The sequence below is a fragment of the Oreochromis aureus genome, linkage group 12 (genome assembly GCF_013358895.1).
Source record: "Oreochromis aureus strain Israel breed Guangdong linkage group 12, ZZ_aureus, whole genome shotgun sequence".
NCBI classification, from domain to species: Eukaryota; Metazoa; Chordata; class Actinopteri; order Cichliformes; family Cichlidae; genus Oreochromis; species Oreochromis aureus.
The window spans coordinates 34,504,900-34,532,457 of record NC_052953.1 but is presented as its reverse complement, the minus strand read 5'-3'; the positions used below and the strand labels follow the sequence as shown (position 1 = coordinate 34,532,457).

The 27,558-nt window shown below is 42.1% G+C and overlaps 2 protein-coding genes across 2 annotated transcripts; both read left to right on the top strand.

Moving 5' to 3' along the window:
• The first annotated feature begins 19 nt into the window (after window positions 1–19).
• Window positions 20–15,174, top strand: snapc4 (small nuclear RNA activating complex, polypeptide 4). The gene is made up of 22 exons (XM_031734909.2): window positions 20–385; window positions 843–956; window positions 1,040–1,083; window positions 1,178–1,274; window positions 1,509–1,534; window positions 1,626–1,748; window positions 2,129–2,269; window positions 2,357–2,441; window positions 3,189–3,270; window positions 3,389–3,490; window positions 4,193–4,265; window positions 4,358–4,522; window positions 4,599–4,749; window positions 4,855–4,961; window positions 5,173–5,267; window positions 5,349–5,443; window positions 6,782–6,873; window positions 7,260–8,777; window positions 9,683–10,282; window positions 10,554–11,457; window positions 11,604–11,929; window positions 14,568–15,174. Exons 2-22 carry the CDS (start codon window positions 845–847, stop codon window positions 14,661–14,663), a joined length of 5,034 nt encoding a protein of 1,677 aa, XP_031590769.1. The 5' UTR covers window positions 20–385; window positions 843–844; the 3' UTR covers window positions 14,664–15,174.
• Window positions 15,175–16,785: 1,611 nt separating this feature from the next.
• card9 (caspase recruitment domain family, member 9) lies at window positions 16,786–22,617 on the top strand. The gene is made up of 13 exons (XM_031734897.2): window positions 16,786–17,023; window positions 17,153–17,222; window positions 18,211–18,348; window positions 18,436–18,554; window positions 18,659–18,865; window positions 18,945–19,028; window positions 19,709–19,924; window positions 20,756–20,881; window positions 20,967–21,155; window positions 21,231–21,288; window positions 21,366–21,487; window positions 21,572–21,624; window positions 21,710–22,617. Exons 1-13 carry the CDS (start codon window positions 16,907–16,909, stop codon window positions 21,795–21,797), a joined length of 1,587 nt encoding a protein of 528 aa, XP_031590757.2. The 5' UTR covers window positions 16,786–16,906; the 3' UTR covers window positions 21,798–22,617.
• Window positions 22,618–27,558: the final 4,941 nt, after the last annotated feature.

Below are 27,558 nucleotides of genomic sequence, written 5' to 3'. Positions count from 1 at the left end.
ATGTAAATAATTTTTTAGGGATTATCATGGGGCTGTGGGTCTAAAAACAAAAATATCTGATAAAACAGACTTCTATGCTGAATGGAAACTACGCAACAACCGGAAGTGACATCGGGAGAAGGACCCAAACAACGGATCGGCGACGTTGTTGGTTTTGGGCAGCGGGTATTTTGTTTTTGTTTTTTGTCGTTTCTTACGTATAGCTTGAAGCATCGCAGTGACAAACGGAAGAATAAATCGCCATGCTTGTTTTTTTGTGGACTTTCTGAACCGGAACTTAAGTGTGAACAACGGAACGTCTAAACACAATTTTCCCCGCCGCACAGCCTGCTGGGTAATATGTTAACGTCGGAAACGCGTTGATTGGAGGTCCCCGCGTGTGGAGGTAAAAAGTAGAAACGTAATAAGACTCGATAAAGACACATGGGTAAACTATGTTGCACGAGCTGCTGTGGTCTAAAACGCTCGTGCAGTGTGTTAGTACTACTCCGTGTGTGGAGTAGTGCTGTTGCAAGTAGTGCTACTACTGCTGAATCTGAAGCTGTTTGCTTCAGGTTAAACTCAGTTTAAGCTTTATACAAGGAAAATTAACAAGACTCTCGTTTACATTGTTTTGTCTTTAATACATATAATTTATGAATGTTCCCAAACCAGGAAGTTCATTAAAATATTTGTGTGTGTGCGTGTTGTTTTCTATCGAAGTGATAGCCCTGACCACAAGTCAGTCAAAAGAAAGACTCTTATTCATAAATATTTCGGTTTGAACCAAATCACCAGGTTAAATGCTCATCGTGATGTTTGTCGTGACAGAATAATGCAGCGTTCTCTGTGTCTGTCCGCAGACATGTCCGCCTCTCTGTCAGCAAAGAGGGACAAGATCCAGAGAGAGGTAGAGGAACTGGAACGGAGTTTGTCTGTAACCAATGCTGAACTGGAGCTCCTAAGCAGCGGGACAGGTACCCATCTTCTCTCTCTGTCTCTCTTTATCGCGCTCTATCAGTTTGCTTGTCTCTAAATGACCTGCTATATCTCTGACTAGATGATGATTCTGATCGTGAGAATGTGGATAACCCAGCTGGACAGGTAGATCTCACAGTACAACTTGATGCATGAATTGAATAAGAGTTCCAACAAAGACAAACCGTGTGTGAGTGCGTGTGTGTTTGCTTGCATTCAGTCTGCAGCAGGTCTGTTGGCTGAGAGAGAGAAAATCCAGAAAGAGATCCAGAACCTGGAGGAAGTGCTGGGACCACACAGTCCCATCATTGTTTCAGGTACCTCTCTCTGGCTGTTCTGCAGTGTGTCCGTGGAGCCTGGCAATGTTTTTTTTTTTTTCTTTTCACCACATAATCAGAAACTAATGAAAAAGTCACTGTGTATTTTATCTGCTAAAATATAATTTATATCAAAATTGAGGTAGGAACCTTAAAGGAACCACACTGGGAACTCTGGTACTTTTTAGAGAATTTAAAAAGGCAAATAAATGTCTCCTGCTTTCTGTCTGGCAGATGATGATTGCAGCAGCAGTGAGGAGGTAAGCGTCCATGTCCTTACGCTGTCAGTACCTTTGTCAGTACCTCTGTCAGTAACTGTGAAATAACTTTGTATAATTACACTGATTGCAGAGTGACCTTGGCCTGTCACCGTCAGTGGACTCATGTCTTCAGATGAACCTTGTGTACCAGCAGGTGGTCCAAGAGACTCTGGACCAGCTGGAGAAACTACTAACACAAAACCAGAAGGAGCAGGTCGGTACTAACACACACACAAATACTCAGTCAGGACTAATGCATACAACAGGTCATTGACACACAACTGCAGAATGCAGGTCAGTACTAAGCCACATCGAGCTGACATCCAGTAGAGTACCGATGCATGAACATCCAGTCAGCAGGCCAGTATTCGTGCACGACAACTGCAAGTCAGTAAAAACACACAGCCAGAGACCGTGGGTCAGTACAGATATAAAAACACAGACATTAGAATAGTGTTAACACGCAACCAGATAATTAGGAGTGTTAACAGACAATCTCAGACAGCACGTCAGTACTAACACATGACTACAGACAGTAGGTCAGTGCTCATATTAAATGTTTTTGTTTGTTTGCTTGTTGTTTTGCTAATGCAGAAGGAGCTGGAAACTCAGCTGTCTGGACGAATTAAAGAGCCTTCCAAACAGCAGCCCACCAACTCCTCCTACCAGCAGCCAATGAAGATGTATCTAGGTCGCTTCCTAAAACCATACTTCAAGGACAAACTGACGGGACTGGTAAGACAAACATACCCAACAACAGACACAGGGTTACTGTTACTGCAGCTGACCAATAAGGGGCTGTGTTTGTCTGTATGTCTCCAGGGTCCTCCAGCCAATCAGGAGGCGAAGGAAAAGACGAGCAGGATTGCAGGGTATCTCGACGACAAGAAGCTGAAAATAAAACGATGTAAGACTGTACAAACACCCCCCCCCCTTTTTTTTTTACCCAAAGTGAAACAAACCAAATAAATGTATATAAATAAATGAACATGTTAGGTGCATTGTGAGGCTGTTTTTAACTACAGTGGTGTTTAGGCCTAAATACTAGCATTAGCATCCACTCATGCTCATGAAAGTAAGACTAACATGCTGATGTTTAGCAGGTGCATAATTTATCTAATCAACCTGATTCCAGTGATGTTTTTGCAGCACAAATATAAATTAAACAGAATCCATAAAGATTTGCAAGTAATTTAAACCATACATTAAATTTGAAAAGAATAGAAAGAGTATCTCAAGTGCTCAAATACACAAAAAAAAATGTAAACAAATTATTAAAAGTTGGGACATGGGCATGCAAATGTAATATGCTTTGTTAATATGCAGGTTTTTGGACTATTTGCTTTGTTAAAATTGGTGGTTACTGTAGTGGATACTCATATTAAACATGGCGAAAGTTTCAAAAGAAAGGCATCTTAAAGGGACTGGAGTTAAACTGCTTGTTTTATTCTGATGAACTGAAGTCCCACTGAAGTTGCTGCACTGATAAATAAATAAATAAAAAAGGATTATTTTCAACTGTCAGTCAAGCAAATTAGAGCCCAAAAATAACATTGAGGGGAAATGAGCAATATAGGTCCTGCATAAGTGCAGACCATTTACCATTTTATCACCAAGTGGTGTTTGTCCCATTTCCTATATCTGTGTGTCTTAGGGGAGAGCTGGCAGAAGACTCTCTTGATCCATGCAGTGTCTAGAGAGAGTCTGAGAAGACTCATCCAGCCCAAACTCTCCAAGTAACATCACATGCTCTCATCTTTGTTTTTAATTATTATTGATATGATTTTTTTTTTTTTATTATCATTACATTTTGTCTGCCTTTTTTGAGTCTGTGTTTGTGTGTTTCTTTTTCAGGGTAGACTACCTGAGTCAGAAGTTGCTCTCTGTAGAGGAGGCAGACAGGCAGCTAATCAGAGAGCAGATAGACACTTTGGAGAGAGAAATCAACTTGCTCAGGTTAGCTGGATATCAAATTTTGGACTTCAGTGTTTTTGCAGAGCCAGATGTTTCCATATTTATACAAGAGATGGGAATTGTCACATTATCAGGTAACATCAGAGAGCTGTAGAAGTCCAACAAACAGTTTAAGGGTTTATGTTGGCACAGCTGACAAATACCCTTAACTTAAAGAGTCAAAAATTTCCATCATTCTTTAACTAAATTCCCATAGTTTAGTACGATCGGAATGATATTCATTAAGATAAGATAAGATAAGATAAGATAACCTTTATTAGTCCCACACGTGGGAAATTTGTTTTGTCAGGAGATCATTTTTCTGAGCTGTATCTGCAGAACCTGCAGTGTAACCATCCACTTTTTATGTGTGTGAAGGTTCTCGGTCATCCAGGTCATCGTAGTCTAAGGAGCTTGTAAAGAAAGCATCTGGACTTCTTTAAGTTTCTCGAAGACGTTTCGCCTCTCATCCGAGAAGCTTCTTCAGTTCTGAGCTGAAGCCAGTGATTCACCAGAATGTTTTAGCTTGGTTCAGGTTTAGTTTAGTCTAGTAAGAAACAAGTATTTGTAATAATGCTAGGCAGTTAGCTTTTCTATTAGCCACTGCTACAAATATTGCCATCAATAGCTTTTTATTGTAACAGTCTAGTATGTTCAGCAGTTTAAAATGTAACGTGTATCTCATTCACTGTTCTGAATGGTCAGACAGAAGAAGGAAGAGGAGCTGATTGGTGATCGATTTGAAGAATATGACTGGCAGAAAATATCCAACATTGATGTAAGTTTTGAAAAGTAATTTGGGAATCTGATGACAAATGCAGAAGTGACGGAGAGTGTTGAGGTGATCACTTCTTTTACCATAATCCCCAGTTTGAAGAGACGAGGGATGCAGGGGACATCCGCTGTTTCTGGCAGAACTTCCTCCACCCATCCATTAATAAGACTCGGTGGAGCCAGGAGGAGGTGCAGCAGCTGAAGGAGATCAGTAGGAAACACAAAGAGAGACACTGGGAGATCATCGCACAAGAGCTGGGGGTGAGCAGGAGGGAACGCCGTCTATCTGTCTGAAATGTGTGGCTATTTTTGACCTCTCTTTCTCTCCTCCTCTCAGACTGGAAGAACAGCTTTCATGTGTCTTCAGATGTTCCAGCGTTTTGTCTCGGGCTCACTAAAACGTGGCAGCTGGACTCCGGCTGAAGATGATCTGCTGAGAGAGCTGGTGGACAAGATGAGGATCGGGAACTTCATCCCATACACACAGAGTAATCACATCACACTGTTACATCAGTCTGCCTGTCTCCCTGTCATTAATGAGTTGCATGTTCTTGTTTTACATGCCAACACTCTGAAACCTCTTCTGTTCCCAGTGAGTTACTTCATGGAAGGTCGTGACCCTGCACAGTTGATCTACAGGTGGAACCAAGTTTTAGATCCGAGCCTGAAGAGAGGGCCATGGACCAAGCAGGAGGATAAGGTACACAGAGGACTAAGCGGATACACCATAGCAGACCCACATCAGTGTACAATCAGTAGTGTAAATGGTTCAGAGAGGAAGTACTTGTTTGTCTTCCTGTGATGAGATTCTGCTGCATAAGGTCCCAGTTTGGAACCTACTAGGAGTATTTGTTATATTTGTACTGATACATATGATAACATCTAGTTACTGACCATTCTTTGTCTGTCAGCTTCTGCTACAAGCTGTGGCTCGTCACGGAGAGAAGAACTGGTGGAAGATCAGGTTGGAAGTTCCCGGACGCACTGATGGAGGCTGCAGAGACAGGTAATACCTGACTGGGAGAACAGAACAGAGTCTGTGTGATAATCTGGGTCCTAGTTAAGATGTGTGTGGGGTTGCTTGCAGGTATTATGACTGTCTGAAGGCAGGGACAAAAAGAGGCCCATTCGACAGGAAGGAGAGGGAGCTGCTACTGGAGCTGGTGGAGAAACATGGAGTCGGTGGGTCACAAACATGCAACAGAGCAGGATATTAAAAGCATGTTGCTGCAGCAGCTTTTACAATCACACAAAATCATAAATCACAAGCCCAAAATCTTTACTGCAGCATCACTTCTGTTCTGACTTATTAACTGTTACGGCCCTAGCTGGGCCTCCTGAAACTGCCCTTGTGTGGGCGTGGTGTTTTTCTCCGCTTCCTCCTCTCTTGCCACTCCTACCCCCTCTGTCTCTCTCACTCTCCTCTCTCCCCAGGACACAGCTGCTCTTGGTTAGCCTCGTTTGCCACCTGAATCCAGTCAGCAATCACCTCTGAGGCTCGCACGCCTAGACCCCTTCGGGGGGAACGTAACATTAACCCAGGAACAGTTTTGACAACAGAATGAGAACATAAATCATTTTCATCAGAATATAAACATTCATAAACATTACTGACAGTAGATTTATAAACATATCCATCCATCCATCCGTCTTCTTCCGCTTATCCGGGGCCGGGTCACGAGGGCAGCAGCCTAAGCAGAGAAGCCCAGACCTCCCTTTCCCTGGCCACCTCCTCCAGCTTGTCTGGGGGAACTTTATGGCATTCCAAGGCCAGCCAAGAGATATAATCTTTCCAGCGTGCCCTGGTTCTGCCCTGGGACATGCCAGGGCAATTCTGAAATACCATGGTGGAGTCTCCAGTGTGCTTTATAGATGACTGTAAACACTCACTGTTGTACCTCTCACTTGACCTTCCCCACAGTGATAAATCAACATGTTTCCACTGTTTTGTTTTTTTTCTTCAGTCCCCTTCTTGTGTAATTTGGCATACCTCAGCCTTTTCTCTCCCCATTTCCCTTATTTAAGAACGACCCTTTCATAGCAGCGTTCTTCTTTCTTTAGCTGCAACATACAGCAGCCTCTTCCGTCACAACAACCCCACTCCATATGCTTCTTCACTACATCCATGGATGTTTTGTGGTCTTTCTCTTTTCCTCCTGTCTGGCAGCTCCACATTTAACATACTTTTGTGTGATCTGATAACATGAATCTTTAGCTAAATCTTCATCTGCAAAGCCATTTTTTGATTAATATCCAATGATAAACAAAACTCTGCACTAAACATGTAAGCAGCTGCAGTGACACACTCTGCTTTCAAGCGTGTGTGTTTGAACTAATTTGAGTGTGTGTGTGTGTGTGTGTGTGTGTGTGTGTGTGTGTGTGTGTGTGTGTGTGTGTGTGTGTGTGTGTGTGTGTGTGTGTGTGTGTGTGTGTGTGTGTGTGTGTGTGTGTGTGTGTGTGTGTGTGTGTGTGTGTGTGTGTGTGTGTGTGTGTATGCGCGCACATGTTTGTTTCTTTCAGGTCACTGGGCAAAGATCGCATCTGAGATTCCCAACCGTATTGATGCTCAGTGTATGAGGACATGGAGGCAAATGAGCAAAGCTGCAGATGAGGTACGTGACCTGTCTTGGAGGGAGGGAAATGTTGGTGTTGTGAGAGGATTAACATAACATTACAGGATTACCTGTGTCTGTAATTCAGCTGGTGGTTCGGAAAAATTCGGGCTTCTGGGATCTGGTCTGTAAACGAGATGAAACCAAAACCAAAATAATCAAAGAATAGTTATGTTAGGAAACGTACCAAATGGTACTTTCATTGCACTCCTAATGTGCATTTATTCATTTACTTTATTTAATGCCAGCTTAACCACTGGCAGGAGATAGAATTAGAATATCAGCTACATATATGAGCAATATTCACAAAAAATGTGACAACTGCTTAACTACTTAGGAACCATGGAAATTGAAACAAATGACTTTTTTTGACTCTCTGAAAACAGAAATTAGGGTGTGCTAGAAAACCACAAAGGAAACGTGGGGGAGATGAGGAGAAGAAGAAGAAGGCTGCTAAAACCAACAACAACATCAGGAGACGCCTCAAGGCAATAAAAGAAGAAGTGATCAGTGAGGAGGAGGAGGAGGAAGAGATGGCGATAGAATACATGGACAGTGATGATGAGAAGAAAAAGAAGATGAAAAAGACAGAGGTACCAGAAGTGGAGAAACTAGTGGAAGTGCAAGAGGAGCAGAAGGAGGAGGAGTTGGAGGAAGAATACACTTTCCCACCCATGCAGGAATGGATTCCAGTTGAAAGAGCCCAACCATTTACTTTCTTGAACTTTCGTCCTGTGGTGTTGGCTTCCTCCAATGAGTCTCACAATGACAATTTAATGCGGTCGACCATTTTGGGGAAGTCTGGACGCTCTGTAATCATCGGACCACATCCCAGGGAGGTGCGATGGGAAGAACGCCACGACAGCGGCGCCATGATGATGGTGTCACCTGACCAGCTCCGAGCCCACTTGCACAATCAAGCGCGGAGGTTTTACAGTAGGTCTAAATGTAAGACAAAGACTTCCCAAACCAGCAGGCCACTCTTTATGAAAGGAATGACTGGCCAGGGGGTAGATCTCATGCTTCAGGCTGCAGTGACACCATGGATCGGCAACCTGCTGATCCCAGCCAGCACCAAAAGAACAGCAGCAGATGTCCTGAGGGAGCGAGTAGAGAAGAAAGAGCTTTCTTCAACATCTGTCTTCACGCTGTTCCTCAGAGTCATGAATGTGGATGTCATGGGGTGCAAGGAGATGATAGAGCGGAGGCAGAGCGGGGTGACGTTAATGACTCCACCTTCCAATCCTCCTCCTGGCAAATTTAAGAATCCAAATACTGTGGCAGGAATACTTCAGCGGATGCATTTGGGCATGCAGGAGCGATCTGAGGCAGACAGGTGGTGCAGACAAACTCCTCCTTCTCAGCTCCACCCATCAATTGTTACTCAGGTGCCTCCTAACATGCGGCCTCAAGTTGCTCCTTTGTCATGTCATCAGCCTGTCTCAATTCCTCATTCTGACTCACAGCTGAATGCTGCTTTCTCTCCAGCTCAACACACATCTCGGCATGCAGGGGTCACCATTTCTCCATTTGCTCTTCCTGCTGCTTGTCAGAGGCAGACTACCACTCCAGTTTTTGTGGTCTCAACGCTCCAGAATGTCTCCTCTACCTGTAACCAACAGGCTGTACCTTTGACCTCATTGCCCCCATTCCTTAATCAGCCTGTATCTATTAGCCCCTCACAAACTGCTGTCCTCTCCCCTCCTGCCTGTTCCCGCCAACTTTGCCTTTCCCCCTCCACCCTAAATCTACCCAGAGGAAAAAAGCAAACAGAGAATCACGAGAGTCAGAATGGGGTTGTACATGCAAGTGTGAAGGGAGAAGTTAGTATGAGTGAGGACAGAAAGAAGACTTCGAATCTCAGTCAGAAGGCCAGAGCTCCACGCCAAGTCACCAAAGCACAGGTAACATTTTCAGATTTCTCGCAATCAATGATTATACAGAAGTTATTATTTTTGCTTCTTTTCTAGTTGCTTTTATTACAAAAAAAAATGTATTATTTATCTTTTAGACTGGGAGTATAACAATTACAATACTGCTTTCACTCATACTCGATTTGTTCTACTTGCAAAGAAAGTGGGAAAAGTGTGGGAGCGCTGCATGGGGAGGAAAAAGGTACTTGCCTTTATTGAGCTCAGTGGATTTTTTTTTTTTTTTGACTTATGTAATCTAATCAGCTAGCCTTTACGAGTCCACTATAACCATGCAAACTTTCCCACACTATTAAGTATATACCATTGCACTGTCTGCTATTGTTTTAACTCTCCAGTATTCTGAAAAAATTCCAGATTTACCCAGAAATCATAGTTTAATATAATTTCAGACATTGTCATCCATACATTTTCAAAATATGAAGCGACTCATTCAGTTCAGTTCAATGTTATTTGTATAGCATTGCCTTTAAGGTAAAGATTCTACAGTGTTAGAAAGAAATGTGGAACAGTGGGAAGAAACCTCCAGCAGAAGCAGGCTCGGAGAAGGGCAGCACCCCAGCAGACCAAACCTATTGCAGCATAACTAAGAGTGTTCAGGGTCACCTAATCCAGCCCTATATCAGTTTAGCAGAGTACTGTAGTGAAGGACATTGTAGCAAACCTCAATTCAAGTCAGCTCTTCAGCAACTTCTGCATATAGCTTATTTTCCCCTGGTATCATTTTTGAGTTTATGCTGAAATTCTTCACCATTTTCTTCTTTGTTGTCACAAGCACACCGACTCTGGACACGTCATGGTCTCACGATTTCCATTCTCTTCGGAATGCCATATAGGTCTTGCTAGCTCATCTCTGTTTTTGTTTTTGTTTTGTTTAGGCTAAAGTAAAAAAGACAGCAAAGACGGCTCCATTAAAGATGGCCAGTGCTCCCATTCAGCTGCTACCTCAGAATGTTCACTCCTCCCAAACCACACCTCCTACAGCTCATCCAGTTGATGTTATCCCTTCTTCATTAGTCGCATCTCTTCATCTCACACCGAATGACTCTTCGACTTCTGGTAACCTGTCCTTCCTGTCATGCCAGTCTGCCACGCCTTCCCACTCAGACGGAGCCATGTCTTCAACTCCAAACTTTAGTTTAGTCCCACTCCCCTCCAGTGTGACCAGCCAGCATGCTGTTTCCTCCACTTCGTGCCCAAACTCGAACGACCACGACTACACATTTTTAACACCTAGCCCCACTGAGCATGGGTCTGACTTGAGTCAGCCTTGTCCTGTCCCAAAGCAGCCAGACAGCAATGTTCCCAATGGCCAGGCCAGAGGAAAGAAAAGACCAAGGCAAGCAGCAGAAAAGCAGGAAGTAATGAGAAACAAGGACGACCAGTGTGTGGGCAGGACAAGTACAGGTGTGGACGGAAAGCGAATTCGAAAGCTGACTCATAAAGCCAAAGCTCTGCAGGAAGATGCTCAGGCCAAGGTAAGATTACTAGATTCTGTTCTTCATTCCTCATTTAGTCACATAATTACAACAACAACAACAGCAAAGCATGTACAGGTAGTGTAATCACCTAGTTGCTTTTAAACGGCAGCTTCTAAGGTCTCTTTAAAAATCAAAATACCAAACAGCTGCAAAAGATTTGAAGTTGAGGAAAGCAGGAGACCGATGCCGCAGATCATTAGCTGATAGTTTTTATTAGCTGGTATCTGTCACCTCTTCAGACTGTCTCCTCTGTGGTCTGTGTTTGCAGGCTGAAGCCAAGAAGAAAAAATCTTCTACCTCGTCTCCTCGGCAGAAGCGCTCTCGCAGTGCTGGCGATGCTCACCGTGCAGAATCTAAAGAGAAGACGAGCACACAGACTCCAGTCGCTGCTCCGGTGCCCAGATTGCATTTATGTCCGGGTCAGTCAATGTGGGTCATGACTCCTACAGGCCTGGTCCAGCTTGCACAAGCCCCGCCCCAAGGCCTGGAGATGGCGGTAATAAACACTGTCCCTCCTTCCCCAGGGAGTAGTTTAAACCAATACACAGCCCCATCACCTGTCCAGCTTGCCACCAGAGGCCTGCGGCCAATTGCACCTAAACTGTCCTCTGTGCCTGTACCGATAACCCTTCCAAATCAGCCTCACCCACTTCCTGAGCCACCCATTTGTAACCCAAAGCCTCTCGCCCTACCCTCAGTGCAGCCATCTGACCTAGACCATGGTCACTACTCCCTCCCTTTCTGTCCCCCACTGTCTTCCACTAACTTCTCACCGCGGGGCACAGTCAGAGTGGATGCCCCACAGTCCAGGCCACTGAGGAAGGAGGTGCTGGAGATCGACCCCTCTCTTATGTTCTTGGAACCCCCAGCAGCCATAAATGACTGGCTAAGTGGGTCAGGAGGGGTGGTAATACCAGGAATGAGCTTGTCCCTGCCCTACCTTCCGCCCTTTGTCAGCAATCTGAGCACGCTCAGTGGACTGCTTTGTGCCAAGAAGTCCCTAACCAGGTCGTCCCTGCAGCTGGTGCGTGAGGGCAACAAATCCAGATGGCCCCAGACCAATTCCAAGCCTGACAGCAGCACAAAGACCGGCTACAATGAGCCTCCACCTCAACCTCCACCAGACCTGCCGGACTCCACCTCAGACATCACACCCGCTGAGAAACAACCAGGTAACACACCAATATGACCCGACAGCAGGTGGTGTCTCCTGCTCTCTAAATTCTGTTGATAAAATATTAAGTGCTGAATGTTTAATAATTGACAGTTTCCTCCAGGGACTGCTCAGATTGTTCTGTTTGTTTGTGTCTCCCTGCAGCGTCCTCTGCAGCCGCCCCTGTCAGCTCTGACCACCTGCAGCAGCAGGAGAAGAATGAGGAGGAAGAGGAGGAGGAGCTGGTGGCAGCAGTGCGTCAGCTGGTAGCTGAGCGTTTCTCAAATAATCCTGCCTACCAGTTGCTGAAGGCACGTTTTCTGTCTTGTTTCACTCTACCCGCACTCCTGGCTACCATGCCACCAGTCCCAAAGGCTGAAACCTACCAGACCAATCAGGAAGAGGAGCGGGAAGAGGAGGTGGAGGAGGAAGGAGAAGAAGAAGTGGAGCTAAGGAAAATCAAAGAAATGGCGAAACTGAGGAGAGCTGAGGTGGGTTGCGTAGGTTTTTCAGGTAGTTTCAGCTTCTGGTTATATCACAGTAACGCTGACTCTGGCAGCACTCGTACTTACTGTGGGCACATATACTGTCATTTGGGAAACAAATTATTAGCCCCAAATGCCACAAATTCAAGTTCTTCTCCGTAAGGTTTCTATACTTTTATCACATGATAGCAGCAATAACCACTTTCTTTATGTAGAAATCTGTCTAAATCTAAAGCAGGGATTTCAAACTAATTTTACATAGTGGGCTATACAGGGAGTGCAGAATTATTAGGCAAATGAGTATTTTGTCCACATCATCCTCTTCATGCATGTTGTCTTACTCCAAGCTGTATAGGCTCGAAAGCCTACTACCAATTAAGCATATTAGGTGATGTGCATCTCTGTAATGAGAAGGGGTGTGGTCTAATGACATCAACACCCTATATCAGGTGTGCATAATTATTAGGCAACTTCCTTTCCTTTGGCAAAATGGGTCAAAAGGACTTGACAGGCTCAGAAAAGTCAAAAATAGTGAGATATCTTGCAGAGGGATGCAGCAGTCTTAAAATTGCAAAGCTTCTGAAGCGTGATCATCGAACAATCAAGCGTTTCATTCAAAATGGTCAACAGGGTCGCAAGAAGCGTGTGGAAAACCAAGGCGCAAAATAACTGCCCATGAACTGAGAAAAGTCAAGCGTGCAGCTGCCAAGATGCCACTTGCCACCAGTTTGGCCATATTTCAGAGCTGCAACATCACTGGAGTGCCCAAAAGCACAAGGTGTGCAATACTCAGAGACATGGCCAAGGTAAGAAAGGCTGAAAGACGACCACCACTGAACAAGACACACAAGCTGAAACGTCAAGACTGGGCCAAGAAATATCTCAAGACTGATTTTTCTAAGGTTTTATGGACTGATGAAATGAGAGTGAGTCTTGATGGGCCAGATGGATGGGCCCGTGGCTGGATTGGTAAAGGGCAGAGAGCTCCAGTCCGACTCAGACGCCAGCAAGGTGGAGGTGGAGTACTGGTTTGGGCTGGTATCATCAAAGATGAGCTTGTGGGGCCTTTTCGGGTTGAGGATGGAGTCAAGCTCAACTCCCAGTCCTACTGCCAGTTTCTGGAAGACACCTTCTTCAAGCAGTGGTACAGGAAGAAGTCTGCATCCTTCAAGAAAAACATGATTTTCATGCAGGACAATGCTCCATCACACGCGTCCAAGTACTCCACAGCGTGGCTGGCAAGAAAGGGTATAAAAGAAGAAAAACTAATGACATGGCCTCCTTGTTCACCTGATCTGAACCCCATTGAGAACCTGTGGTCCATCATCAAATGTGAGATTTACAAGGAGGGAAAACAGTACACCTCTCTGAACAGTGTCTGGGAGGCTGTGGTTGCTGCTGCACGCAATGTTGATGGTGAACAGATCAAAACACTGACAGAATCCATGGATGGCAGGCTTTTGAGTGTCCTTGCAAAGAAAGGTGGCTATATTGGTCGCTGATTTGTTTTTGTTTTGTTTTTGAATGTCAGAAATGTATATTTGTGAATGTGGAGATGTTATATTGGTTTCACTGGTAAAAATAAATAATTGAAATGGGTATATATTTGTTTTTTGTTAAGTTGCCTAATAATTATGCACAGTAATAGTCACCTGCACACACAGATATCCCCCTAAAATAGCTAAAACTAAAAACTACTTCCAAAAACATTCAGCTTTGATATTAATGAGTTTTTTTGGGTTCATTGAGAACATTGTTGTTGTTCAATAATAAAATTATTCCTCAAAAATACAACTTGCCTAATAATTCTGCACTCCCTGTATATAGCCCACTTTGCTTTTAAGTGGGCCGGAGCAGTGAAACTAATTTGGTGTTGTGTGGATGGTAATTGGTGGTCTTTATCAATAGGAAAAGCTGTAAAACTTCTCCCAACATCCCAGATCTAAAGGGAAAAACAAAGAAAAGAAGAAAAAAAAGAACCTCATTAGTTTCAGTGTGGTTTGCACTGTTTGATTTCAGTGTCAATAATAATACCAAGTGCCATCAAAACTAATCTAAATCAGCCTGCCATTTCCAACCTGCTGTTCTCTAAAAATCTTAAATTGATGTAAGTGGATGAAAGGACACAACCTAAAGCAGCAGTGATGCTGTCATTTTGGCTGTATTTGCATGTAAAATGATCACTGAGTGAGAAAGTGCCCTCTGTGCCTCACAGAACAGAGGGAAGTTAGAGTGACTCACATTCGAGTATATTTTTCCTTGCGTGTCTGAGACAGAGAGGTGAAATAAGAAAGTGAATGTCATGCTGGCCACGTAATTCAAGCTGTGATAGCTCAAGTGTATTTAAAATAAGACCGTGATAAAAAAAAATTGTGACTATATAATACTAACAAAATGAACCAAAGAATGTAATTAATAGCACTAACGGTTATTTTAGGATACAGATAGTTGTAATTGTGCTGTTCGTTAACTCTGGCTCTCTGTAGAAAACATTGAAAATACAACAGCTGAGCAAAAATAATTCAGTGTGGGTAAACCTGCAGTGACTCACGCAGTCGTGAAGTCTGATCACATCAAAATCCTGTGGTTCAGTAATCAGAAGAGAGACACAAAAACACTAAGAAGTTTTTGTTTTTGTTCACAGAAATCACTGCAGTTGCTGTGTGACAGCTCTGGAGCTTCAGCCAGTCATTTTTCAGGGATCACAGATGTCATCAGACCCACGTCGGACCAGACCTGACCAGACGAGCAGAGACTAAAGAAAACAGAAAAGGCACTTTCTGGGGAAAATGTGTTCATCTATACATTCAGGTCACATGTTCAGTTCCTCAGGTGAAAATGACTTTAGTATGTAATCGTTTATACATCTGTTTTTATATCAGTGAAAACACTTTCCTGGGCGACTTCACAAACAGGTACAATGTTCTGTTTTATTAGGTGAATTCAGGGACCCTCAAAAATGCAACTTTTGAGTGCAGTGATGATGTTGGTTTTCTAAGAATATGAAGCTTAGTTCTTACAGACTGAAGTGAGACTGATGTCTTTATAAGGATGACTGTGATCGGCAGGGAAGTAAAAGGAACTGAGTGTTAGTGTTGAATATGTGTAGCAACTTAAAAATGAGTTCAAAACTGACTAAATTGCACTAAAAAAATGTTTGTTTTGGTTTTGTTTTTTTGCTGCTGTTGAAAGTTTTCAGTTTCTGTACACAAATGTTGTTTTATTTTCGAATAAAAAGGTTTGTTTGGAATGAAAAAGCTGTGTGTGCGTGCCTGTTATTGGAGACCACGAGGACATGTCTTTTTGCCTCCTGTTTGTGAAATCTGCTGTGACTCTTAGACTTTCATTACTTCTTTTACGTGTCCTTGTGTTGGTAAAATTTCAAGACTTTGAGAATTCTGCTGTGGCACAACTTCCTGTTTCAGTCAGATGATGCTTCCTGTTGGCTGGGAGTGATTCCCCTTCAGACTTCTCTAATCCTTCACTTCTTCCTCTTTTGCGTATTTAACACGGATGACTAGACGGTACTATAGAAAACTCAAGCTTCTGTCCATCTGTAATCTTGTTTGTTATGTGGTTCAGGATTTTATATGCACACTCGTAAGCTAACATTAAAACCACCCATGTCTCCAAAAGAGCTTTGACCCATGCCCAGAGAAGGCCTCGATGGTGTGTTCCTCCAGCCTCTGCTTGGTGGGGGGTGGGGGTGCACGCTGCATACTGCTTTGGGAGACCACAGCTGTTGGGAAGCCACATTATCATAGAGAATGGTGATTGGTCTGCAGCAGTGTTTGGGTGGGTGATAGATGTCAAGACTCAGGTTTTCACAACAGAAAACTGAATTATTAGAGGGGGAAAAAAAAGGCAAATTAAAAAATGATTATTATTGTTCACTGACTGTTTATTGAAAAAAGCACTTGTTGCTATCTAACATTCACACTCTGATCAACACATCAGGGGTAACTCTGCGTTCAGCCCAAAGATACTTTGGCATACAGATTGGAGCTGCCAGCAAATGAACCACTAACCTGTTTATAGACTACTTGTTTAAAAGAGTGCAGAAACAAGTCTGCTAAAGTTGTTCAAGTCCAATGAATCCCTTGAAATTGTACAAAGGTAAGAGGTGAACTGCCAGAGGTTAAAAAAAGTAAGGTTATCCAAAACTGAAAAATAATCTAAATTTCAGGATTAACAATGGAAGAGAGACAGACCATCATAACACGTTTAAAAATGTAGGTCTGTCCTACAGAGAACTTGCAAAGAAAGTGTGTGCCACAGGTGGCTAATTTGAGTCAAAAGTTTACAATCCATTTTGGTCTATAAGTTTTTTTCACTCAAATTGCTTATTAGTATTATGCTTTCATTTCAGAGTGCAATGAGACATTAAACAGCATAGTTTTCAATGAAAAATTGGGGTTTTCTGAAACTTGTGACCAGTAGTCTGTATATATCACCACTAATGATTTTAGACAGTATTTTTTTTATTTTATTTTTTAAACAAATAGCAATTAAGATATTTTGATAAGATACATTACTGTATCCCAAAAGTTGGGAAATTATGGATTAATTCAAAAAGATCAGTGTTCACTATCCTGCATGGTGCTTAGATGGTGTGCACTGTCACTTCACAGCAAAAAGCTCTGAAGATCTTGGCCCTCCCTCTGTGTACCTGCGTGCACAGAGCTTCCTCTCTCAGCTTCCTCCCACATTATAAGAATTTGGATCCATTTAGTCAAACAGTGGTAAAGTGCTGAGTAATTAAACAGCTGTGACCTGATTGGTGGTTACAGATGAGCTGGAATCAGTTAGCTCAGAGTCAGTTATATGAGGCGGAGACTGACAATAAAACAAGAAGTGACCTCAACGACGTGTTCAGAAAATCAGAAGCAGATAGAGAGAGGCGGGTGTGTGGGACCAGTGTAACCAGCGTACTCAGTGTAGTCCTCAGTGTGCACAGTGTTGTGTTGTGCAGTGTGTAACGGCATGATGGATGGAGTGAGTGAGGATGACCTCTGTTGGCTCCAGTTGGATGACTTCAGGATGCTGCTTATCAAAACTATTGATCCTTCAAGAATCACCCCCTACCTCCGCCAGTGTCAGGTATGCTCTTGCTCCTGCCTCTTCTTCCTGCTCCTTTGCTACTCTCCTCTCTGCTCCTGTGGTTGTTGCTCCTCCTCCTCTTCCTTCCTCTCAGGTGGTGATTGGTTTATGTGTGGTCTACCTTGTCAGGTGATCAGTGCTGAGGATGAAGAGCAGCTTTTCAATGACCCGGCCCTCGTCATCAGGAGGCGTAAAGTTGGTACGTTTTTTTTAAAATTCATACCAGATTGAGGCCAATACAAACTATTCAGTTAGTCTAGAAAGGCCTCCACGTAAACCTTATCCACAAGGAAGAAAAAAAAAACCACAGCAATGTTTAATTAATTCACCTGAAATGTGGGTTCATGTAACCATTGGCTGAAGTAAATACTTGAAAAATGTAGCTGAAAGCACACATCTTCACTGTCCATCCTTTATAGTGTCTATGAGTAAGATGAGTCAGCAAAACGCATTCATAAATTACAAAGTCTCCTGGCGGAGAGGTCTAATTCAGTGACTTCCCATCAGCCTAGCTTACTTCTATCAGTAGTAAGCTAGGCTGATGGGAGCCTAGCTTACTACTGTAGTAGTCAAAGCTCTTCCTCGATAATGCTTAAGCTCTCTCCATGGCCAGAAGCAAAACTCCACCAGATCTCGATGATGGCTGCTGGGATTAGATTTGACTGTATGAGACAGAAATGATCAGAAATGTCTTAGAAACACGACAAAAAGAGTTCACTCAGAGCCTGCTGCGTGTGGTCAGAATGGTCTAAAAATACTAGGAAGTTGTAACAGTGTGGTTCCTCTACACCTTGGCAGGGTGTTGTTGACGTTAGTCGGCAAAACCACTTCCAGAGTTTTTCTGTTGAAAGAAACTTTAAGCATTTACTTAATCGGTTAGGTCATCATGAACAATAAGAAATAAAAAAATAACCAAAAAGAAAATAGAGTGAGCATAACCTCACCAAATATAGATATAGATATCCATGGTAACATCTGAGTCACAGAGTTCAGACCATACTCACTTAGATTATGTCCCGTTCATGTTTAAAGAAGTGTCTAGTTGCCATTGTTGTTCTTATACATGGCAACGTGGCCAAAACTGTTGCCGTGACTCGCTGACCCTTGGTGTGCTTATATAAATAGCGCCTTTATCAGCGTAATGAGTCTTGCATCCGCTGACCTTTGTTGTAACCTTTAATCTGTAGGAGCCCTACTGGACATTTTGCAGCGAACGGGAGTCAAAGGTTACACAGCTTTCCTCGAGAGTCTGGAACTGGATTATCCTCAACTGTACAGCCGGATCACTGGGAAGGAACCCAACAAGACCTTCAGCATCCTGATTGGTCTGTCTTCCTGAATGTTTGCCTGTTCGGATATTTTCATGTACTGATTATAAATGGATTCTGAACAGCTTTGTGTTGCGTGTTCAGACACAGCAGGAGAATCAGGTCTCACTCAGTTCTTGATGTCGGAGCTCAGCCGCCTGCAGAGGGCACTGCAGGATGAGCGGAGGCGCCGCCAGCAGGCCTGCTCTGCTGCCAAGGATCAGGTTGGTCTGGCCATACGGTTACTGAAGAACAAAGCGAGATGGAAATGACACAAAAAACTAAATGTTCAGTCGCTCTTGTGCTCTCTCTTTGCACTTGTCTTCAGGAGGTGTGGTCTCGCCAGCAGCAGCTGAAGGACCGTGAGCTGAAGAAGCTGACTGAGCGCGTGCAGAAGATACGAGATGAGCGGGAGCGGCTGAGTGAGGAGGTCAAGCAGCTCAGAGATCACAACTACAGTCTGATGGCTGACATCAACAGTCTGAACCAGGAGAAGAGCAACGCCCTGTTGGCCAACAGAGACCTGCAGATAGAGGTCAGCTAACCTGTGTCCATCTGACATGCTGCTGACCTGTACAGAGATAGAGCCTAACCTCTGACCTCTGTGTGTGTAGGTAGAGCGCCTGAAACACACAGTGATGCGAGCAGAAAACCAGACTCGACTGCTGAGGCGACGAACACTGAGACCACTCCAGGAGGTACTGGACATTTAACACACACCAGCACCCTTTTACCTTTTATCTGACCCTCACTACAGCTATGTATGAATTATTCAGCTTCGACTGTTGAGTGCTTTTAGTTTGAGCTCATGCCTGCAGGTTACATCACATAACTACACCCACATGAAAGAGGAAGGTTTCACATGGCTTTGCATTCCTGTGAAAAGCTAAGAAAATATTAAAATTCATGAACATACAATGAGAAAAAAAGACTGAATATGAATGCTTGTTTGGAAGGGTTGCCAGGAGAAAGCATGGCAGCACAGCTTAGGTTTTCAAGGTTGCACGTGAAGAAACCACAACCACATCCTGTGGATAGAACTGACCAAAGTGGAGATGTTCAGCTGTAGCACACTGGGCAATGTTTGGTGAAGACCAAAACTTTCACATGACTATTTCTGCTGCTTTGCCTAGAATTTGCTTTTCACACTACACTTTTGTTGGACTGGACTTGGTTTTAAAGGCAATTTTCACAGCTACACTTTAACAAACAATTCAAACACCTTTCATTTGTTATCCCATGTGAACTGATTAGTAGTGAAAAGTATTTCACACACGTCTTATCCCAGACTACATTTCAGTTCTCTTTGCAGAGCTTTAAAGCTGCTTAAAGGTTATAGAACACCACATGGATTAACATGTTAACTTGTGTATTTCAGAGCAAGAGTCTGGCTTTGCCCACTGAGACCTTTTTCCACCCGGATAAACTGGAGGAGCTGAAAGAGGAGAAAAAGGAGGAGAAAAAGCAGGAGAAGAAAGAGGAGGCACCAAAGCAGCAGCAGCAGCAGGAGAGTAAAGCTCCTATGATGAACCTCCTCTCCACGGTGTTCAGACTGAGGAGAGAACTCCACAAAACAGAGGAGCAGAGAGCCAGGGTGAGGAGCACCGGGAGTTTCAAACAAGACTATAGCACATGGCTAACAGAATGCAAAGCAGCTGCCATTAAGCAAATAAATATGATGCATTCAGGAGAATTTAAATTGTAGAATGCATCACATGTAATATTAGCATTTTGGCTGCTGCTAATTAGTTTTTTGGGACCCTTAAGTGGCCATATTTGGATTAGAGGCTGTAGTGTGAAGTCCAAAGATTTAAGTTATGAAATTTGTGGAACCTCTTCATAGAGGATCCACATGTGTTCATTGTTGCTCTAAAGCTGGACACATTACAGTAAAAGTCTGTAGGGATGGACTCATTTATACTGCCAGCTTCAAATGGTCACTAGAGGATCTGCAGTTTTTGGCAATTCTGCATGTTTGTTTGATATGTGACATATTCAGGGGCACATGCTATTTTGCGTACTTTCATATTTAATGCTTTCAGGGACATTTATGGTCTTCAAATGGTCCTGATATTTTAACAACTTCAGTGGCTTTTAAACATTTCATGATAAGTGTAATCTCTGAGATGTTCCTTGTGATGGATCATTACTTTTGTCATACTTTCAGCGATATGTGGTTTTAGGTTGAGTTTGGTTAGTAGTCAATGTGCACCATGGTGTTTCTGAGAAGCAGCATTGCTCATGCAACAGTAAAAGAATGTTTTATTGGAGCAAAGAGTAGCAGGAAATCCACATGCACACTTCTATTTGATGTGAATCCGTCGAGTGTGTCATGTGTCAGCCATCAAGTGTAACTGTTGGAGGCTGTATGTGTGTGTATAAGTCTCATTCTTGGTTTTGCAAGCCTGAATGTGTTTGTTTTCAGAGTTTGGAGGAGAAAGAGGAACTGGAACTGCGCTGTGCTCAGCTGAAAGGAGATGCTAAGATCTACCGTCAACAAAACAAACAAACCCTGAGACAGCTGGAAGAGGTGATCAGGGAGAGAGACAAGGTGAGGAGGCTGAGAAGGAGAAGGGGTAAGAATGGGAGGTGGGGCAGAATGTCGGTGGGTGTTAACTCTCTGGTCTGTTCTTCAGGCACTGTCATCCCAGTCAGAGAAGCATGAGGAGGCACGTGTACTCCTGCAGGAGAAGGACCAGTACAGGGAGCAGGTCAGAAAGCTGACTGAGCAAATGGACAGGCTGGAGCTTCTGCTGCTGAGGTCACAGGGGGAGGAGCTACAGCTGAGGACACGCCTCCGCAGAATCACTTCCAACTCTCATCAGGTGAGGAGCTGCAGGAGGAGGGATTTTATGAAGGTGAAGTATTGATGAGGTAATAACAACGGCTATTGTTCTCAGTGTGAGAGGAGTGTGAGCAGCGAGGAAGAGGAGGAGCCTGCAAAGAGCACTGCTAAAGGTCAGAGTCGTGTCATGTGATGAGATGACATGGGGTAATGTGAGTTGATGTCACGTACAGTGGTTTTGTGTGAACAGGCAGCAGTGAGGAGGTTCGCAGCGGGACATCGGGGGAGAACGACGAGACTCAGCGGCAGCAGAATGACTCTTCAGGAGAAATTGTTGAGACTGGCTTCAAATCCAGTAATACTGTATCATGGGTAATTTCTACGTGCCTTATTCACACTGCTAATTTAACTCATGGTGTTTGAAAGAGACGTCAAAGCCTGTCTGTTCGTCTACAGGAGGAGCAAGCAGAAGTCTGTTTTAGAGGTCGTTCAAACTTTGTTTACCGCAGGTTAGTATTGGCTTTTTAAAACTTTATTTCTCTACATCTGTACATGCATACAGTGTGAGTATGACTTTTTTCTTATTTCCAACAGGAAGCGAGCCCTCAGGTCAAAGTTCAACAGTACAGACTACGTAGCCTGTAACCTCGACGACAGCAGCGACATCACCGACTCTGACTGATGTGACTTCATGAATGTATTTAATGTTAAATGCATGGCATATTTTTACCAACCTGGAGCTCAAAGTGCTCCACATGGCAACACCAAAACAACTCTAAGAAGCAGCAATAAAGTTTTACTTCAGACAAATGAAGACAACATATAGCTATTTATGTTTAATACAAGAATTTCTAATAGGACTTAAAGAAAAAAAATGTAAACTTAATAGCAACAATACATCACAACTGTCAGCCTAAAAACTGAGGGCCAGATTTACTGAAGGGTGCAAGTTTGTGTGATGCTGCTGTTGCAAAAATGCACAGATGGGAGAGGAAATTCTGCAGCTCACTTGTTAAAATTGCTCATTTAAAAATAAGATCCAGCTAGTTTATTTCAGTAATGAGAAATGAACCAAGAGCAGCACAACCTGGTGAGTCAAAAAGAGCCGAACTGATCTAACTGATGAGGCTTTTTTCGCTGGTGCAGACCGTTAGAAAATCTGGCCCAAAGGGGAGTTTACAGAGGAAGCAGTTTGTAGCAATTTTGTAGCAGACGGTTGGTCACGAGTAGACATTCCAGCTTGTGGCTGCTTAGGTACATCGCTGAGGTGTTTACCACCCTTTCTTTTGTGAATTAGCAGCATCTTTGGTTGGATTCACCGGTAGTCACTTAAATCGCTCACCTTGAAGTTGAGAAAAGTTTAACTCAGACCTGCCCACTGCGCATTAGGGCTGCCACGATTAGTCGACTAGTCACGATTACGTCGACTATCAAAATCGTCGACGACTGATTTAATAGTCGATGCGTCGTTTGAAGCTTTGTAAGATCACAAAAGACGCAGGAATAAGTAGTAGGATTTAAGAGTGTAATAACGGACTGAAACAGAAGATGGCAGCACTGCATGTACAAGGATGCCAGCTGCCATTAAACCCCGAAGAAGAAGAAGAAGTAGCTCTGTCCCAGAATTCATAGCGTAGCCCAGCTCAGTTTCCAACAATGGCGGCAGCTAGTTAGTTTTAATATTACTGTTATTATTCTTTCTGGGTCACAAAATAAACGTTTAACATATTTTCAGGCGAGAATGTAACTGTGTAAACCTCAAATATCTGCTCAGTTTATCAAGACACCGCATATTTTGAAAAGCGCTCCGACGTTTTTCGGAGACGCCTGTTACCCACCAGCTCGATAGCTAGCCAGGGGCAGGGCTCACTAGAGCCCGTGAGAACACCTGACTCCGGGCAAATTGTTTTCAAACCCACCGCCATCTTTCGCTACTCAGGTTAAACATACGTAAGTCACTTAGATAACTTAAAAATGTTATTGTTTGGCTTTTTTAGTATTTTATTTGTTCCTGAGTAAATCGGTTTGGCTGAGATTAAAGTTTTTACTCAGCTGAATAAACCTCAAGCAGACAACTGATTATCAGAAGTGTGAGATGCTCCAGAATATACTCCGTGTCCTGTTATATTTTAGATAGCAAGGAGTTTATTAAAGTTCACCGAAACAATCTGCAAATTTCATTAAAATTTAATGAACTATCATCTTGTCTTTATTTTTAGTTAGCACATATCTTAAACACTTAAAGCTGTAAGCTAATGATAGTTATATAAGAGCAGATGCATGCTGGTGCAATAAGCTGTACGTTTTTCGTCCAACGGATGCATGATCTGATTAGTCGACTAATCGCAAAAATAATCAGTGACTAGTCGACTATCAAAATAATCGTTTGTGGCAGCCCTACTGCGCATCACCAAAGGTTATTTCATCTTGATGTAACTGAATGTCATTGACTTTCTATTATCCCGGGTGTTCATTCTAGACATTTTTCTGGATTCCCCTTATAATATATATATATATATATATATATATATATATATATATATATATATATATATATATATATATATATATATATATATATATATATATATACACACATGTATATATTAATATTTCACATAAATTTTCACATTAAACATGGGAAATTTTCCTTTAAAATCACTGGCAGAGCTCATAATTCTGATATAATGAGGTGGGATATTCCACAGTTAAGGCGCATCAAAACAGAAGGTGCTTTTACCTGACGTAGAAGATAGATGCAGCCAACAAGACATCACTTCTAGGTTGGTGAAGCCTTCAACTGAGCATTTTGATGAAAAAAAACAACAAACAAATGCCACATGCTCATTGGCTGACAACTTGTGATTTCCTTATTGATTTTTACACAACTGGAAGTCTTTTTGCAAACAGAGAAGTCGCCCCCTCCTGGTCATTAGAAATAATTCAGCCACTTCCATGAAGATTTGTCCAACTTTAACATACAGTCTACGGAATGGACACATTTATTGCTTTTTTGACTGATGTGGTTATAGTTGGCAATCTAGACCCAGGTCCAGAAATTTCCACTAGAAATGACTCTTGCTGATGCTAAAAACTTTGTTCTTAACAGAAAATTGTTGTGTCCAAAGTTGGAACCACTGCTGCAGGTGACTATGGGAAGGGCAAATGCAGCTTACAGATTCTGTCTGCCATGATTTTCACCAAGTCAGAATTGGCTCTGCACTGGCACTGTTTCTGGTAGCACACTAGTTAAACTAGTGTCTATGATGTATGTAGTGATGTGATCAGTGAGGAGAGCAATGAGAAGATGCGGTATGTTGGGGTGATGCAGAGATGTACAGTTGTACATCATATGGTTTTTAGCTTTTTTAAATAATCTTTCCAAGTTAGAGCACGAAAGCTAAATATTCATGTTTACATGCCATTACTCTGTGAGATACGATCCCAAAGACAAAAAGAACTCTCTGTCTGTTAAATAAGATTTCAGCTCAGGAAAAGCAATGAAAGACCAGACCATGACCAAACAGTGGATCCAAATCTGCTCAGATTTCTAAAAATTGACAGAGCTTTCAGTTTCCAGTTGAATCTGAAGTTGGCTTTTTTTATTTTTACCTAGAAGTTCATTTTTTCACTTTAACATTTCATGCTCTGAAATCAGGAAACTTGCAGTGTTTGTCGAAATGATTTGTTTTGTTCACTACAAAAAGTGTTACCTGGAAGCTGGAGAAAATCTCTGATTTTAGACTTCATTTAGACTTTGCTAGGTATTAATTAGATTGTTATTATAAATAATGAAGCGATGTTTAGTATACAGTATTTACTTTTCGTATAAGTAGGCGGGGTTGACATCAGCGGCTGTGAACCTGGAGGCTGCTGTTTTTGTTCTTGTTTCTTTCACTAGAGATCCAGGTTTAAAATATAATTATTTCAAATTGAAACTGGTCTCACTTTACTATTGTGATGAATGTTGTTGGACACCAAAATCATTATGTCTGCAGAATGCAGTTAGCGAGTCTTATCTGCTATGATTGAACATAATGCAACATAAATGCTAGAAAATTATCATTGATATCATTACCATTATTTTAAACACAATTTATTGACATAATAAAACCAATTAAAACTTTACTAATGACTTTTAAAAATTCTTAATTAAAAATTACAATTAACTTTGAATAATTAGGTACTCAAGGTAAATTAAATAGATAGTTATTATTTATTAACAATGTTTATTTTTCTGTTTTCTTGTCTGAATTTCACTTTCCACGGCATTCAAACACCCTAACCCATATTTTTACTGATGACTTTTGTTGCAGTGTACATAATCTGATTTTTCTTCTTTACTTTTGTCTACATGTAATTTAGAGTGTGGCTTGTCTTTATTATGAACGTGCTAAAAGTTTCAAATAATGACAGTGATGTGTAGAAGTAATGCCTGCGAGCCAAAGTTCTGGATTCTGTTTTCAGCTTCCTTTTTTCTTTTTTTGGGGCTTCCATCACAAACTTGTCAGCTTGTCACAGATTTATTTATATAGTCATCTGCTACAGGTACAGAATACCTACAAACTACAGACAGTACACATCACCAGCACAGGCGCTGCTCTTCAGGAGGCCTCCAGAAACTGGTCAAACAGGGAGGCTCAGTATTTTTGAGAAGGAAGAACTTAAATAAGATGAAACAAAAAAAGATGATCTTGTAGTGGAAACCCAGAATAAAAACAGAGCCAACCATGAGCAGAACAGGCAACCAAAACAATCTGATTTCATTTTTGAATCAAACTTTTTGATTCAAGTTTGATTTAAGAACTTTGTTAAAATTCATTTTACTGTGGGATTTAAAGAATTTATAAATTCAGCTTGATGCCATAAAACATTTTTCAAAACTCTCAGTTTCTTGTTATTCCTATTTAATTTCTTAAAAGTTTGATTTTTGTATGAAGTGTTACAAATGTAAATTATTAGAATCCGGATATAACTTTGTTTTGTGTTGCCCAGAAGAACATATTGGACTTTTGTCTTCTTTCAGTATTTAATCAATCAAGAAGATTTTTTTTTCTATTTAATTAGCAGCAAAGGTTCAGTAAAGCACAGTTAATCACTGAGGGAGAGAATATGATCAGCTCTTGCACTGATTTTTCAGTTTTCTTCCGTCGCTGATGAATTTTCAGATTTTGACAGGTGATCCAATATTTTCTTCAGAGCTCCTGATCTTTCCTGATAGAGCGAATCTCCTCCACCTCAGGAGATCAGACAGTAAGGCTCCCGCTCCGCTTTAAAGCTCCTCATTTTAACATGAGTCTGTGTGACTCGCTTCTGGAGCCAGCCTCAAGTGGTCATCAGAGGCGCTTTCTTCACAATTCCATGGAGAGGTGGTCATGGAGGGCCAGAGGATCTTTTCTTTTTCACTCTCTGGTTCTGGAGACCAGCAAAGTTTACTCTTCAGCTTATTTTATGTTCACCTTCAGCTACATTTTGGAACAGTACAAACCACAACATGTAGTATTTCAGATACAGTAGGTTTGCTTTCTAGCAATTTTCAAATAATTTATATAAATGCAAAAAAAAAACAAACAAAAAAACTGAAATACAGAACTGATGAGCAGAGATGGGCAGTAACGCGTTACTGTAATCCGATTACTTTTTTCAAGTAACGAGTAAAGTAAGGGATTACTATTGTAAAAACAGTAATTAGATTACTGTCACTTTCCCGTAAGCATGCTGCGTTACTAAAACCGTGATTTTTTTGCGAGAGTGTCTCATGACAATGACGTAAGCGAGTGCGACGTTCATGGCAACAGCTGTGTGCAGATCAACAATGGATAATATATTGAGTGCGGAGAGAGTATGAGCGTGCAGCGTTTAAAGCGTGGAAGTACTGACCTTACTTTGAGTTTGGTTGCGTAAAAAGTGACAAAAACATTAGTGTCCGCTGTTCACTGCGTGGGAAGAAAACTTCTTTTTACAGCGAAAAAAACCCTTAACTTCCGAGCAAGCGCCAAGTACGCTACCACGGAATGAGAAATTCACAGAGAAACCCGCGGATTCTTCCACTGACCGCTGCGGCACACCTGCACCAGGGCAAACATCCGCCTGCTATACAGGTGAAAATAGAGCAACAGGACTGCTGAGTCTTTGATTTTATTTATTTTCTGCTGTGTTTCACTTGCATTTATTTGAAAGACTGAGTGCAAACACAAAAAAAATATTTTATTTTATGTGTTGGAATGTGCAGACAATAGGTTTAAATGTTAAAAAAAATTTCTTCCAGTCAGAGAATGTTGCATATAATTTAATTTTTGCTTGATGCATAAAGTTAAAAGATTAAAACTAATAAAACCAAGTTTTAAAAAGAGACTTTTCCATTTGATTACATTTTGTATGATGGATTATGCAGAAAAAGTAGAATTGGGCTGAAAGATCTATCGCTTTATTACCTATTCAGG